The sequence below is a fragment of the Gnatocerus cornutus genome, chromosome 3 (genome assembly GCF_029298725.1).
Source record: "Gnatocerus cornutus isolate USDA-ARS CGAHR chromosome 3, icGnaCorn1.1, whole genome shotgun sequence".
NCBI lineage: Eukaryota > Metazoa > Arthropoda > Insecta > Coleoptera > Tenebrionidae > Gnatocerus > Gnatocerus cornutus.
Window position 1 is genome coordinate 17,575,198 of NC_142235.1, and position 15,402 is coordinate 17,590,599.

At 41.0% G+C, this 15,402-nt stretch overlaps 5 protein-coding genes across 5 annotated transcripts; 3 read left to right on the top strand and 2 right to left on the bottom strand.

Moving 5' to 3' along the window:
• Nucleotides 1–2,541: 2,541 nt before the first annotated feature.
• Nucleotides 2,542–4,955, top strand: LOC148177673 (arylsulfatase B-like). Its single transcript, XM_088033387.1, has 10 exons — nt 2,542–2,618; nt 2,672–2,744; nt 2,791–3,192; nt 3,237–3,492; nt 3,540–3,697; nt 3,744–3,879; nt 3,925–4,086; nt 4,133–4,583; nt 4,634–4,833; nt 4,867–4,955. Exons 1-10 carry the CDS (start codon nt 2,542–2,544, stop codon nt 4,953–4,955), a joined length of 2,004 nt encoding a protein of 667 aa, XP_087889513.1.
• A 24-nt stretch (nt 4,956–4,979) lies between these two features.
• On the bottom strand, nt 4,980–7,333 carry LOC148177674 (arylsulfatase B-like). Its single transcript, XM_088033388.1, has 10 exons — nt 7,108–7,333; nt 6,989–7,058; nt 6,541–6,942; nt 6,241–6,496; nt 6,039–6,196; nt 5,857–5,992; nt 5,648–5,809; nt 5,151–5,599; nt 5,058–5,109; nt 4,980–4,996 (listed from the first exon to the last, which is right to left on the bottom strand). The coding sequence occupies exons 1-10, from the start codon at nt 7,146–7,148 to the stop codon at nt 4,980–4,982; spliced, it is 1,743 nt and encodes a 580-aa protein (XP_087889514.1). The 5' UTR covers nt 7,149–7,333.
• Nucleotides 7,334–7,695: 362 nt separating this feature from the next.
• LOC148177675 (arylsulfatase I-like) lies at nt 7,696–9,738 on the top strand. Its single transcript, XM_088032241.1, has 7 exons — nt 7,696–7,760; nt 7,811–7,880; nt 7,927–8,325; nt 8,365–8,620; nt 8,669–8,962; nt 9,012–9,173; nt 9,221–9,738. The coding sequence occupies exons 1-7, from the start codon at nt 7,732–7,734 to the stop codon at nt 9,664–9,666; spliced, it is 1,656 nt and encodes a 551-aa protein (XP_087888367.1). The 5' UTR covers nt 7,696–7,731; the 3' UTR covers nt 9,667–9,738.
• A 91-nt stretch (nt 9,739–9,829) lies between these two features.
• On the top strand, nt 9,830–11,934 carry LOC148177676 (arylsulfatase B-like). The gene is made up of 7 exons (XM_088032658.1): nt 9,830–10,070; nt 10,115–10,507; nt 10,548–10,803; nt 10,850–11,007; nt 11,051–11,186; nt 11,236–11,397; nt 11,446–11,934. The coding sequence occupies exons 1-7, from the start codon at nt 9,960–9,962 to the stop codon at nt 11,901–11,903; spliced, it is 1,674 nt and encodes a 557-aa protein (XP_087888784.1). The 5' UTR covers nt 9,830–9,959; the 3' UTR covers nt 11,904–11,934.
• A 77-nt stretch (nt 11,935–12,011) lies between these two features.
• On the bottom strand, nt 12,012–13,083 carry LOC148177677 (apolipoprotein D-like). Its single transcript, XM_088032660.1, has 4 exons — nt 12,908–13,083; nt 12,663–12,862; nt 12,435–12,609; nt 12,012–12,375 (listed from the first exon to the last, which is right to left on the bottom strand). Exons 1-4 carry the CDS (start codon nt 13,025–13,027, stop codon nt 12,088–12,090), a joined length of 783 nt encoding a protein of 260 aa, XP_087888786.1. The 5' UTR covers nt 13,028–13,083; the 3' UTR covers nt 12,012–12,087.
• Between the last annotated feature and the right edge of the window lie 2,319 nt (nt 13,084–15,402).

The following is a 15,402-nucleotide window of genomic DNA, read 5'->3' on the forward strand; positions in this document are numbered from 1 at the left end:
AGATAACCTCACACGAGGATTTACTCCAATTAGACCATATTTGATGAAAACAGTCACAGATTGCCTCAGGCTTTTCCACAACGATGTGAATTCTGTTGGTGCACAAAGGGGTGTTTGAAAACACCACAAATTACACTAAAAGGGTTGTAGATTACGTGGTTTAAGGGTTGGAATTCAAATCGAGCGCGGCAGATTGACAGGTGACGTGATGACAGAGGGCGCACGTGGCGCCGCTTTGACAGTTGACAGAAAAATAAATAAATGTGGACGCCCACGGAACTTTATTATATTATTTAATCGGAATTAAAGGTTGGAATCTAATTGCAAACTACAAAAATTGAAAAGGCGGAATTTTCGAATTTTTATGATCTTTGTTTTTAAGAAAATACGAGTTCTAAAACCAAGTTAAAGTAGGCAACCAGTAATACACATGGACGTTACTTGTAGACATACAGCCGCGGACACAAAATCCTTGACGTCACTTTTCTGACGTTTCAAATATTTGAGTGTAGTCTGTGCTTTCCTGTCATTGCCATTACTGACGTTTAAAACATCAAAGTATTGACAAGTTGACAATTAAGAATTATCAAGACTGAAGTATTTAAAACGAATAAAATTAGATAAGTATCTTTAGTACAGGGCGGTATGATCTACAGTCAGTTCCTTGCAATATTAAAAATACCGAAAATTTTGAAATTAAAAAATTATATAGTTTATCCGGTGAGAGATTGGGATATTTCGACAGTTGACATATAGGTTGGTAGCAAATTATGCTACAAAATACACTAAAAACACTAAATTCCTACGCGAAATGGGTTGACAGGGTTTGTCAGTAACTGGGGTTATTTTGTTATTTTAAATTTAGCGCGTTTGGTACACTTTTTATCGCGTAGAGTTAGTGACTTTTCTGTCATTCAATCTCTCACCGTACAAACTATAACTCAAAATTGACAATACAAAAAAGTAAGGTTGCAAATTCTAAGTGGAGTTATACACCACGCGACAATTAAATGACATTGACGTCTAAGATTTTTTGTTCGCGACTGTATATAAACGTTTTGCCATTTTGATCAGAAAATTCAAATGATAAAAATTTTAGACTTAAGGGAAAAAAACAGATAAGACAAATCGAATGATTAGTTTCACATATAGGTGACACTTTCATTTTAAATAAGCAAGTTGACTAAAGTCCGTTTTTCCCTGCATTACAACCGGCAACGTTGCCTAGGGAGATTTTTGGTGAGAAAATAGATGTCATATTTTTGACATTTTTGAAAATTACGCCGTGTTTCCCGTAAAAGCGTTTCTTTTACACCCTGTTGGATGGCAAATCAAAGGATTAAATAGTGAAAAGACTCGACGTTTCGTATAATCAAATTGTCAATTAGGCAACTAACCTATTTGATTTTATCACCAAAAGTCACCATCGACGACGTTGCCGGTTGTAAAGTGGTGGGAGAGTGCGGTGTTGGTGGTTTTTTAATAAAAAAACGGACTTTACTACTTCCGGCATCATCGGAAATGTCACAAAAATGTAAATATTGTCATTTGACTTGTCTTATTCGCTTTTTTGTGTTCCCAAATTCTCATCCTTTATAATTCATCAGAAAAATGTCAAAACGTCCACTCATAAAAAGTTAAGTTGGCAGCAGCCCCTAGCAATTTTTATTGGTAACAATTGGCAGTAAAAGCGTTTGACCTTGACGCAACTGTGGCGTATGTAAAAGTTAATGCTAAAACTTATTAAATGTCTATTAAAACTTCCTGTTGCAACAAATGTTTAATTTAGATATTTGTCAATACATCGAGTTAACCTCAAAAATCTTTACATTCAATTTTCGCCTAATTTTCTCTCTAAACATTTGAAAGGCTGATTTACACCCAAAAATTTTTCGAAAATTTACAAAGGAGAGTGGACTGATAGCAATGAGCTGGACTTTATGCTTTTACAAAAGTTAAAGGGTTAATATTGCCCTTGCAGGGTTTGGTACTGAAAGAAGGATCTTTGTTAATAAAAATTCAAGAAATGCTCATTTGTGGCTAAAAAATGGTACTATTTTCTAAATTTTCCTGTGTGTTTAACACAAAAAAGTATTGTTAGTTGTCTATCCGCAGAAAAGTTTGAGTTTGTGATGAGCAGTGACACCATCTTGCGAAAATTTTTGAAACAGAAGTTTAAGAATCTCTCCCTAGAACCTAAAAAACCTCCAAATTTATCCTAGAATAGTCTTCATCTGCTGTAGTCCTTCAAAAGTATGTCTTAAAAATGGTGGAGGCGCCGGTCTAATTAGCAATGATTGCAGACTTATTAGTCTTATCTTAATTTGAATACTTAGTAAAAAGATAAGTAAACCTTCGGTCGTAATTTTAATCATAGACTGTCTGGTTTAACTATTGTCTTAACACAATTTATAATAAAAAAAGTAATCCCAAACAAACTGCAGCGCTAATACGTCAACAAACTTTGATAAAAAATTCATTATCGCTTGAACGAACTGGGACTGTCTAACTAGATAACCTACTTACCCAGTTCTTTAAAGAATGAAACGCATTGGAAAAACGCTTTGGATTATGTCGAGTATTGCAGTAGTAGTTATCGTCATAGCCTCCATTTTGTAGTAAGTTGGTCCAAAGTTTATAAGAACTAATTTACTGTTTTTGCACAATTTAGTTTTTTCCTAACATCAAAAGATGGTTCTCACAGTAAAAGACCGCATATTATCATCATCATAGCCGACGACTTGGTAAGTACACCAAAACGAAGCTCTCTTAATCTTCGCCGATCTGCAGGGACGGAATGACGTGGGCTTTCATGGCTCCAATCAAATTCCTACGCCAAATTTAGACGCTTTGGCGTACAACGGAGTTATTTTAAACAGATTTTATACTCAGTATGCTTGTACTCCTTCACGAGCGGCACTGTTAACTGGAAACTACCCCTTGAAGTATGGTATCCATGGTCTTCCCATTAGAGCTGGAGAAAATCGGTCTTTGGTGGATAGTGTCCCTACAGTACCAGAACTTTTAAAAACTTTAGGATATAAAACCCATTTGGTGGGGAAGTGGCATTTGGGGGCCAACCATCGTAAGACTACTCCTCTGAGGAGAGGTTTTGACACCCATTTTGGGTACTGGCATGGGTTTGTGGGCTACTTCGACTATAACGCAATCTACGAACTTGCTAACGGAACTGTAAGTTTTGATTGGGATTTCATACTCAAAATGACAGAATTTAGAACGTGGAAGGCTTCGATTTGCACGATGGATTTCAACCGGCGTGGCACCACAAAGGAAAATACGCCACAGAGTTGTTCACCGAAAAAGCAGTGGAAGTTATTCAGAAGCACAACACAGAAGATCCTCTGTTTCTCTACTTGGCGCACCTAGCCCCCCATACCGGTGCCAACGGAACAGAACTAGGAGTACCAAACAGTACCATCACAGATACTAAATATAGTTACATCCCGGACCCGCGAAGACGACTTTACGCAGGTTCGCACCAAGCTCACTATTCGTTTTCACCACTTTTTGACCAACAGACGTGGTCAACTTACTGGACGACTCCACCGGAAGAATCGTCAAGACGTTGTCCGATCGGAAGATGCTAGACAATTCCATCATCTTGTTCTTTTCGGATAACGGCGCCCAAACTGTGGGAGTCTATGAGAATGCCGGCTCGAATTGGCCGCTCAGAGGGGTACCACCTCGTACCAAATCCCCAAAAACTACAAAGGTACTTTCAGGTAAAACTAACGGACTTTGAAGGAGGCATTAGAACCGCAGCTGCGATCTACAGTCCTCTGTTTAAGAAGCAAGGGTACGTCAATAAAGAACTTATTCACATAACTGATGTTTTTCCGACACTCTTTGCCGCTGCAGGTAGTACCAAAGTCGCTCTTCGTTCTTCTACGAGTTTTTTCACAGGAGGAGATCCCGCAGCGTTGGGAGAGATTGATGGTGTTAATCAATGGGAAACTCTCTCCCAGAACTTGGCCACAAATCGGTCTGAAGTACTCGTGAATATCAACGAAGTCGAAGAGGTTTCAACTCTTATATCTGATCGTGGACGGTACAAACTCCTGCAAGGTGGTACCTTTGATTCCAATACCTCCACTTCATTCGTGTTTTGTAGGAACTTACAACTTACACAACAATTACGAGTACTACGGTGAGACTGGAAGAGGGTCGGAAGTACCACCGTACAACATCGAAGCTACTCTTAAGAGTCGGTCGTACCAAGCAATTTCAGATTTGGTGGAGGCGCCCTTGACAATAGAAAGGATTAATGAGTTGCGCGCCCAAACTGACCTTTCTTGGTGTAGAGATGAGGCAGTACCATACAATATCAACTGTACGGAAGGTTGTTTGTTCGATTTAGAAAACGATCCTTGCGAGACCACCAACATTATCGAACGACAAGAAGCGGTGGCAACACGACTACGACAAAGAATTGCCGAATTTGCAAAGGAGGTAGTACCACAGCCCGAAGGCGTCTTCGATCTTGATGCTAATCCTAGACTTTACAATAATACGTGGTGCACGTGGCTTGATGACGAGTTGTGTTCTAAAACTGTTAATTTACCGTAAAATAGAAATGTTTTAGATCATTTAGCTTATTTATTTAGATCTTTAGACCCTTTGAAGAACCAAATTCTAAGTTTCGTAACCTACCTGCCATCGAATTTTACTCCTGGACTCCACACTTCAACTGGATTCCTGAAGAAAGTGAAAAGCAAGGCAACAGGTTCTCACGCTCTGAGCGGACAAGCAAAAAGCTGGTAGGCGACCTTGAACTAGTTGCTGGTCGACAAGTCCACAGCGTACGACTAGAACGTGCCTCTTCAAAAGGATGAGTCATCTGAACAGGTTTTTCGTGTATTAAAGAGGATAGATTTGAAGAGGTGGTGAGAACAGTTTTAGCAGTTTTATTAGGTTCTAAAGAAACAGAATTTTGAAGGACTTTTGTAAGAACTTGGTACTTATTCTGTAGGATTCTCTGCGAGTTAGATCTTTAGACTTTGTATCTTTAATCTATTGAAGTGAAGAAGTGTACAGACGAGGGAGAAGCAGCACAAAGAAACACAGTTTTGTTGCTCTAATAAAAGTATCCTTTAATATAACACAAGTCAAAGAAGTACCAAATTTTACACCAAATTTACTGTCTTAAAACACAGCGCGTCATCAAGCCAAGTGCACCACGTCCCATTATAGAAAGCTGGATTAGCCTTCGGATCAAGATCAATAATCGGCTGCGGTACTAACTCCTTTGTAAATTCGTTAATTCTTCGTCGTAGTCGCGTTGCTAGTACTTTTTCTTGCCCAATGATGTTAGTGGTCTCGCAAGGATCATTTTCTAAATTGAACAGACAACCTTCTGTACAATTAATATTGTCTGGTACTGCCTCATCTCTACACCAAGAAAGATCAGTTTGGGCGCGCAACTTATTAATCCTTCCCATCGTCAAGGGGGACTTAACTAAATCTAACATTGCCTGGTACGACCGACTCTTAAGAATAGCTTCGAGGCTGTACGGTGGTACTTCGCATCCTCTTCCCGTATCTCCGTAGTACCCGAAATTGTTGTTCGACTTGTAAGTTCCTACAATATTAATGAAAAAATAAGTGCAGTTTTAGTCGAAGGTACGACCTTGCATGAGTTTGTACCGCCCACGAACAGATATAAGAGTGGAAACCTCTTCAATTTCGTTGATGTTTACGAGTACTTCAGACCGATTTGTCGTCAAGTTCTGAGAAATAGTTTCCCATTGATTAACACCATCGATGGTTCCTAACGCTGCGGGATCCCCTCCTGTGGAAAAAAAATCGTAGAAGAATGAAGAACGACTTTGGTACTACCTGCAGCAGCGAAAAGTGTCGGTAAAACGTCAGTTATGTGAATAAGTTGCTTGTTGACGTACCCTTGCTTCTTAAACAGAGGACTGTAGATCGCAGCCGCGGTTCTAATGCCTCCTTCAAAGTCTGTTAGTTTCACCTAAAAATACTTTTGTAGTTTCTGAGGGTTTGGTACGAAGTGGTACCCCTCTGAGCGGCCAATTCGAACCGGCATTCTCATAGACTCCCACAGTTTGGGCGCCGTTATCCGAAAAGAACAAGATGATGGAATTGTCTAGCATCTTCCGATCGGACAACGTCTTGACGATTCTTCCGGTGGAGTCGTCCAGTTGGTTGACCACGTCTAGTCAAAAAGTGGTGAAGATGAAGAGGGAACTTGGTACGAACCTGCGTAAAGTCGTCTTCGCCGGTCCTGAATATAACTGTATTTAGTATCCGTGATGGTACTGTTTGGTACCCCTAGTTCCGTCCCGTTGGCACCAGTATGTGCGGCTAAATGCGACAAGTAGAGAAAGAGTGGATTTTTCATGTCGTGCTTCTGGATAACTTCCACTGCTTTCTCGGTAAACAACTCAGTGGCATATTTTCCTTTGTGGGACCACGCCGGCTGGAACCCATCATGCAAGTCGTACCCATACACGTTCTGAAATTTTTATTCAAACCCGGAAAACCCAATCAACTACTTACAGTTTCGTTATCAATTTCGACCATCGCGTTATGGTCGAAATAGCCTATAAACCCATGCCAGTACCCAAAATGGGTGTCAAAACCTCTCCTCAAAGGAGTACTCTTCCGGTACGCCGCCCCCAAGTGCCACTTTCCGACCAAATGGGTTTTGTACCCCAATTTTTTTAAGTGTTCGGGCATAAGAGTGATGTTGTCTTCCAACGACCGATTTTCTCCGGCTCTAATGGGAATATCTTGGATACCATACTTCAAGGGGTAATTTCCAGTTAAAAGAGCCGCTCGTGAAGGAGTACACGCATACTGGGTGTAAAACCGGTCTAAAATAACCCCGTTGTACGCCAAAGCGTCCAAATTAGGGGTGGGAATTTGATTGGAGCCATGGAAGCCCACATCATTTCGTCCCTGAAGATTGAGGAAGATTAAAAGAGTTTCACTTTAGAACACTTACCAAGTCGTCTGCTATGATGACAATGATGTTGGGTTTCGTGGTCGAAGCACCACACAGTTGTAACAAAAAACTAAAGAAAAAACAAAATATATTTCATTTTGTATTGACCACAAGCTTACTAAAAGAGTAGTAAAACAGCCGCTGAAGACCTTCTCAACATTATAATTCGGTTGTTCTTCTCACGGGTATCATTAATCAACTTGCAGGTAAGGTTGAATGTTATCACAATTCTTTAAATAATCGTCGAGATTTGAAGTAGTTTGCTGAAGAGATAAGTAGTAAAAGATTTTTATATTTTTTAACTAATTTGAAACAATAGGTATAATTGTTTGATTTTACATGACTATCATTGAAACCATAATTTTAGACTTACTTATCAGTTCATTATGTATTCAGCATAAGATAAGACTAATAAGGCAGTATTACGTCCATTGTAGAAATGAAAAATGCGAAAATTTGCAAATCTTTTGATAAATCAAAGCCGTAGTAAGTCACTGTTAAACGCAACCACGGAACCAAATCCTAAAAAAAATAAATAATTAAAATAGTAGGGGGTCTAGATTTGATCCCTGTGGTACTCCTGAAGACAGTAAAAATTTTGATTCCAAATTAATACATTTTTTGTTCTCTTGTTCTACATAACTAATAATTGCTCTTCTTATCACAAAACCGGTACGACTTCACTAATAGTTATCTTCGGGTTATCGTACCAAACGAATTCATTTCAGTCTTCTCCCACAACGATGAATTACGCTCTTACAACTGTCTTTCCGTAAATAATCTAAAATTTTCAATAAAAATTTCAACTATCTAAAATTTTAGTCTTCTGCTCCTTCTGAAGGAATCAACCTGTACAAAACCCAACATTATCCTCATAGTAGCCGACGACATGGTAAGATCCCCAAAACTCTCTTTTTAAACCCTATTGAACTCCAAAGGGGTACAACGATGTGAGTTTCCACGGCTCCAATCAAATTCCCACCCCCAACATCGACGCGTTGGCTTACAACGGGATAATCCTAGACAGGTTTTATACGCAAAGTACTTGTACCCCATCGCGCACTGCTCTTTTAACCGGGCAGTACCCCATACGATCAGGGATGCACGGCTACCCCCTCAAAGCGGGAGAAAACAGATCGTTACCCCATGATATCCCCACATTACCCAAACACCTTAAGAAATTGGGGTACAAAACGCACTTAGTGGGGAAGTGGCACTTGGGGGCGGCGCACCGGAACGACACTCCAACAGGTAGAGGGTTTGACACGCATTTTGGGTACTGGAACGGCCTGATTGGGTACTTCGACTACGTGTCTTTCACCAAACCTAATGGCACTGTAAGTAGTACCTTTGGTGGTACGCAAACGTTCTTTTAGTTTGTTAGAGGAATGGATCTTCATGATCAGTTGCAACCAGTTTGGACAGCTCAAGGGAAGTACGCCACGGATCTCTTCACCAAACGGGCGCTCGATATTATTGAAAAACATGATTCTAGAACCCCTTTGTTCCTGATGTTGTCTCATCTAGCCCCGCATGTTGGTGCGGGGGGTGTGGAGTTGGGAGTACCAAACAATACACTAACAGATGTTAAATATTCCTACATCAAAGATCCGAGGAGGAGACTTTACGCAGGTACCACTTTACATCTTTATACTTTTTTTCAGTCTTTAATAACCACAGATGTTGTTAACCTCTTGGACAAATCCGTTGGAGAAGTCATGAAGAAGTTGTCCGACAAAAACTTGCTCGGAAACTCCATCGTCCTCTTCTTCTCCGACAATGGAGGCCAGACTGTCGGAACCTACGCGAACTCAGCCTCCAACTGGCCGCTCAGAGGCCTTAAATTTTCTGAGTATGAAGGCGGAATTCGAACTGTGGGGGCTATTTTTAGCCCCTTACTTAAAACAAGTGGGTACGTCAATAAACAACTCCTCCATCTTACAGATTGGCTGCCGACTCTTTATTCAGCGGCTGGTAAGTACCATTGGTACGATTGTTCACTTCGTACGGTTATTTTAAACAGGCGGCGACTTGAGCAACTTGGGTACTATCGATGGTGTTGACCAATGGGTGGTACTTTCGGAGAATCGTACCACCAACAGAAGTGAAATTTTGGTTAATATCAACGAAGTTGAAAATACTTCTTGTATTATATCGCACCATGGCAGGTATAAGCTTCTGCGAGGTGAGTACCACAGTACCAAAATCGTTAATTGGTACCAATACCAACAGAAACGTACCACGGGAGGGTGTACGATCAGTACTACGGGGAAAGTGGAGGTGATCCTCAAGTACCACCTTACAATCCTGAGACTATACTTAACAGTACTACCAATAGAGTGATTATGGAAAGTACCTCAAGCCCTCTCACGTCTGTGAAAATCAACGAATTGAGGCAACAAAGCAGTTTGTCGTGGTGTAGAGCCGTCGAGGAAACTCCAGAAGTAAATTGTACTGAAGGTTGCCTCTTTGATTTAGTGAAAGATCCTTGTGAGACTACCAACCTTCTGCAGTCGCAGAAAGGAGTGGCTGAAGAACTCTTCCGAAGAATTGAAGAGTTTCGTTCTGTTTTGGTTCCCATGAGGAACAGAGATTGGGACCCAAAATCGCATCCAGATTTTTATAATAACACGTGGTGTACGTGGCTGGATGACGAATTGTGTTTCAAAACAACATAGAAGTAAAAAAGTGTTATAAAATATTTGTTTTCTTTTCATCCGGCGGTCGAATTGTAGATCAAAAAAACTAAGAACAACACAAATAATAAACAATAAATAAAAATAAATCGTTATCTCTAATGTAGTGCTTAAAATAAGTCACAAACAACTTAACTTATAGATAATTAACACTTATCAGTGATGCATTGCCGGTACTAACCTTACTGCAGTCATTAAACAAAACTTTGGCATTTCCTTATCTTCTTTTCGCTGTAAGAAAATGTCTGCTAAACAGTCTACAACACCACACCAACATGAAAAAACTCCTCTTCGTCACCACTCTTCTGCTCCTCCAGTTCGGCAAATCTCTTCAGAACTGCCGTCACTCCAGACCTAACATAATCGTGATCATCGGGGACGACATGGTACGACTTTTTTTGCCCTCCAAAATCTCAATTCCAGGTTTCAGGGACACAACGATATAAGTTTGCGTGGTTCTAACCAAATTCCCACTCCAAACATCGACTCCTTAGGGTACCACGGGATCGTCCTGGACAAGTACTACGTCCAGAACGCGTGTACTCCCACTCGGGCTGCTTTCTTAACGGGAAATTACCCCCTAAGAGCTGGATTACAAGGAGTACCAATAGTGGCGGGGCAAAACAAATCGTTACCATGGAATATGCCCATTATGCCCCAACACTTAAAGAAGTTGGGGTACAAAACCCATCTCGTGGGAAAGTGGCATTTGGGGTCGGCGTACAGGAGGAGTACCCCGACGCGGAGGGGTTTTGATACGCATTTCGGGTACTGGAATGGGTTTTTGGGGTACTTTGATTACTTCACTGATTTTAACGACACGGTAAGTACCATCTTCACTTGTGGTACTCATGGGGTCTCAGACAATCGAAGGGTTTGATCTCCACGACCATCTAAACCCGGCGTGGAAGAATATGGGAGACTACGCCACGACTGTCTTCACCAAAAAGGCGTTGGATGTTATCGACAACCATGACCGTGGAAATCCTCTTTTCTTGATGGTAACTCACTTGGCAGCCCATGCGGGGCGCGATGGTATCGAACTAGGGGTCCCCAACCGCACCCTTACCGATCTAAAGTACAGTTACATCAAAGATCCGCGACGGAGGCTCTACGCCGGTACTTCTTCCAGTAGCGAGTACCACCTTTCTCACGTTTCTTTCAGATATTGTTAATCTCTTAGACGAGTCTATAGGGAGGATAGTGCAACGGTTGGGTCAAAGAGGGATGTTGGACAACTCCATCGTGCTCTTCTTCTCGGACAATGGCGCCCCCACCGTTGGAGCGTACGCTAACTCTGGATCCAACTGGCCCTTAAGAGGGGTAAGAGACGCGAGTACCACCTCCTTGTAACTTCCGGTTTCAGCTCAAGATGACCAACTACGAAGGTGCTGTTAGAGGAACTAGCGTCGTCTTCAGCCCTCTGTTTAGAAAGAGGCGCTATGTTAACAAACAGTTGATTCATGTCACCGACTGGTTACCCACGTTCTACGCAGCTGCAGGTACTCTTCCGTCGTATTTATCTTCAGGTACTACTTTCGCGCTCCGTAGGAGGTAATTTGAACGATTTGGGCCCCATCGATGGTATAAACCAGTGGGAAACTCTTTCAACGAACGCTCCAACACGTCGCTCCGAGATCTTGGTCAACATCGACGAAGTCCAGAACACCACGTCTATCATAACGCACTCCGGAAAGTACAAAATAGTCACTGGTACTATCGCCAATCATACCAAAGCGGTACTAACTCTATAAACCACAGGTGCGTTTGACCACGGAAAAAAAGACGGATACTTCGGGGAGAGCGGTCGCGATGACCCCACACCACGTTACAACATCCAAAGTATCCTCAACAGTAGTACCAATATGGCCATACAAAAAATCACCAACATCCCCATCACCCGCGAGCAGATCATATTTACGAGGTTCCAAGTGGAGTTGTCTTGGTGCAGAAACAACGAAACTTCTTTGAACTGTTCGAACGCGTGTCTGTTTGACTTGGAGGTGGACCCGTGCGAAACTAGGAATATTATTGATGCGAATCCGAAGATTGCCAGCGAGCTTCTGGCGAAGATTCATGAGTTTTCGCAGTTTTTGGTACCACAGGGCAACCAGTTTATTGATCCAAATGCGAATCCTCTGAGGTTTAATAACACTTGGTGCACATGGCTCGATGATGCGTGGTGCGTGAAGACACCAGAGAATGTTAATTTGGTTTGATGGTTCTGAAATAAATTGGTTCCAAAACGTTTTCTGCATGGTACTCGTTTCCGAAATTCTCTCTTTTGCTAAAGGTTTTAAAAAAGGATCAAATAAGACACTTTCTCATTATAATCTACGTATTTATTAACAACCCTTATGGTACTTATTGCAGTCTTCACCCAATTGGGTACTCTTCCTAAAATTACGGCAACCACTCAGCCTCAGGGTTCATGGTAACAAGTTTATCCTTCTCTTCCTCCCCTTTCTCGGTTACCTTACCGTACAACTTCTTCGCTCCTCCGGCGACATACTCCACCCCATCCCCAATCTTCTCCCCCGCCTTCTTGATCACTTCGGCGACAGAATGCGCGGAAAAAGTCTCATCATCGATGTTAATATTAGTACCGTTCTCCCCCTTCGGACAACCTTTCTGGTTGATAATCGACAATTCGAACGGATCAATGTTAGCAGCCGATAATTTCGACCTCAACTGTTAAAAACCCACAATCAATTCCTCAGTTCTTGGAAGGAAAAGTCAAGAATACGAACCTTGTCGACGTACATTTGATCCAAGGTCTTTTGACGCGAGAGAATCGTCGCGGATTGTCGGTGAGCAAACGCTAACTTCTGGCAGGTGAAAATCCCCGCGTACGTCTCGTAATCGGTACCGAAAACTGTGTAGCTCGCTGAGCCCGCCACGCTAAGCGGGAACTTCACTATCATCCTACAAAAGAATTGTTTGTTAAGTGATAATCGCAAGGTCGTCGACTTAAGTACCTTCCGGGTACTGCATCATCGGGTACCGACAAGCGCCCGGTGTAGTGGTACTCGTGCTTCAGCGGAGTTAATCCCAAGACGAAGTGTTGGCTGTTTTGCTCCAAAGAGTACTCGCCTGGCTCGTCGGTCTGCGTGAAGTTGTACGTGAGGCAGGTACTGGCGGTACTGGTCTTCTGGATGACGTACCAAATCCCCAACATCTAATAAAACGTTATTAAGTTGTTTATTAAGGACCTGAAACTCACCTTCTTCATATCGAAACCTTGGAAAGGTTCGATATTTGGACACCCTCCTAGGTGGTACGAGTGCCCATCGCTCCCTTTCAGCACTCCTAGAGCCACCAGACAGAGGACGAGCTTCAACATTTTACTTCTTGCGGCGACTGTTGGTTGATAACTCAATAAAGAACCGCTGGCCTCTGCTTTAAATAAAGTGATAATTGGTAAGTGAGGGGACAGTGGACCACTTATTCTACGATTATGATTATCCAGCAGTGATTCATACGATTTGATTGGATGGTACCAGTGTTTACAACTTGTACGATTTCACAGTTGATTAGTTGTGTTGGTTGATTTAGTTTTTCAATGAATGTTGATGATTATTTGGTTGAGTGAGTGTTAAAATGTTCTTGTGGAGGTGAGTCATGCGGAGTTTAAACCGTTTTTCATAATGAATTTGAGGAATGGAATTAATAATTTATGACATGGAAGTTGTTGTGATACGATTACGAGTTAAAGAGATTTCTACCTATTGCAGTTTGGATGAGTCACCTGCGCTACTTTTTTATGATTCTGCGATTTTGATTAATTTATTCGCTTGTTTATTGTGGGGAAATTTCGCCTCGAAATTCTCCAAACGCCAAAAATTATAATTAAGGGGTTTCACTGTCCAATTACACGCTTCAATTGCGAAAGAGACTTGAAGATCCACCCTTTCTTTGTAATAAAATGGAGGAAGTGATCTAATCGGATTAGCAGCCAAAAAAGAATCGATTTTATTGGCCGGCATTGTTTTGATCGCTGCAGTTTTTATGACAAAAAATGCATCCAAACAACCAACTCGATCGAAACCGGTCTTTGATTGGTTAGATGTCTCCAAATAGTTGTTTATTGGACATATTTCTAGCTAATTGTAAGTCGGGCAAAAAAAGGGGTCAGTTTATTGGGTGTTGATGACAAAAAAGTACGAAACAAAAGAAATTACTTACCACGCAAAGAAATGCGAACAAACTGCTGACACTAAACGTTCGCAGCTTTTTATGCACTCTAATTACAAATTAGTTTTATAAATATCGTATAAATTTCATAAGAAATTTTCGATAGACTTGGAAGTACGAGGAAAAAAATGATGGATTAGTTTACATGCGTTTATTTATCACACAACAACAAACAGTTGACGCATAATCTAAATTTGTTGTTTATAAGATTATTGTTTTAATAAAAAATTGCCATAAATTTCCATAAATATTTTCTAAGAAAAAAATAGGAGAATTATCTTCACAGTAAAAGTATGTTCGTTTGCTTATCTAGAACAAGTAATGAAAATTTTTCCTCTCGATAGTGGGAGCGAAGCGCGCCGAGCGTTGATTGGTTTTTATTTCCGAAATATTCAGCTAGGCGAGTCGAGCTTTTATGGTTTTTTATTTCCGAGACTGTTCAGCGAGGCGTGTCTTTTTTTGCATTTAACTTAGTGAGACGTGCCGAGTTTTATTGGCATTTTGCTTTTGAAACTTCTAACGAGGCGTGCCGAGCTCTATTGGCACTGAAACTTTCAACGAGACGTGTCGGGCTTTATTGGTATTTTATTTTTGAAACTTTCAGCGAAGCGTGCTAAGCTTTATTGGCATTTTACTCAAAAAACTTCCAGAAAGGCATGTTAAACTTTGTTGCCATTTTATTGGCATTTTACTACTGAAAACTTCCAGCGAGGCATGCCGAGCTTTATTGGTATTTTACTTATGAAAACTTCCAGCAAGGCATGCCGAGCTTTATTGACACTTAACTTTTGAAACTTTTACCGAGGCGTGCTGAGCTTTATTGGCAATTAACTTTTAAAACTTTTAGCGAGGCGTGCCGAGCTCTATTGGCACTGGAACTTTCGACAAGCTGTGACGAGCTTTATTAGTATTTTATTTTTGAAACTTTTTCCGAGGGGTGCCGAGCTTTATTGGCATTTTCCTTCTAAAAACTTTCAGCGAGGCATGCCGAGTTTTATTGGCATTTAACTTTTGAAACTTCTAGAGAGGCGTGCCAAGCTTTATTGGCATTTTACTTCTGAAACTTTCAGTAAAGCGTGCCGAGCTTTATTGGCATTTTATTTTTGAAACTTTTACGAGACGTGCCGAGCTTTATTGGCATTTTACTTCTGAAAACTTCCAGCGAGGCATGCCGAGCTTTATTGGCACTTAACTTTTGAAACTTCCACCTATGCGTGCTGAGCTTTATTAGCATTTTACTTTTGAAATTTTTAACGAGACGTGCCGAGAGCTTTATTGGAATTTTATTTGTAAAACTTTCATCGAGCAAAGTTATCTTCAAAAAACTGTTCTAGTTGTGGTTTGAAGCCTGAAAACCAAAAACTTGGACACAAAAACGAAACTAAAACGGGGTTTTATATAATTTTTAACATAATTATTTTTACTATTAAAACAAAGCGGCAAAATAATTCCTGTCAGGAACTCAACAGCCATCCTTGATGCTAGAAACATGTATAAACACCTCGTATAAACTATGTTCATGGA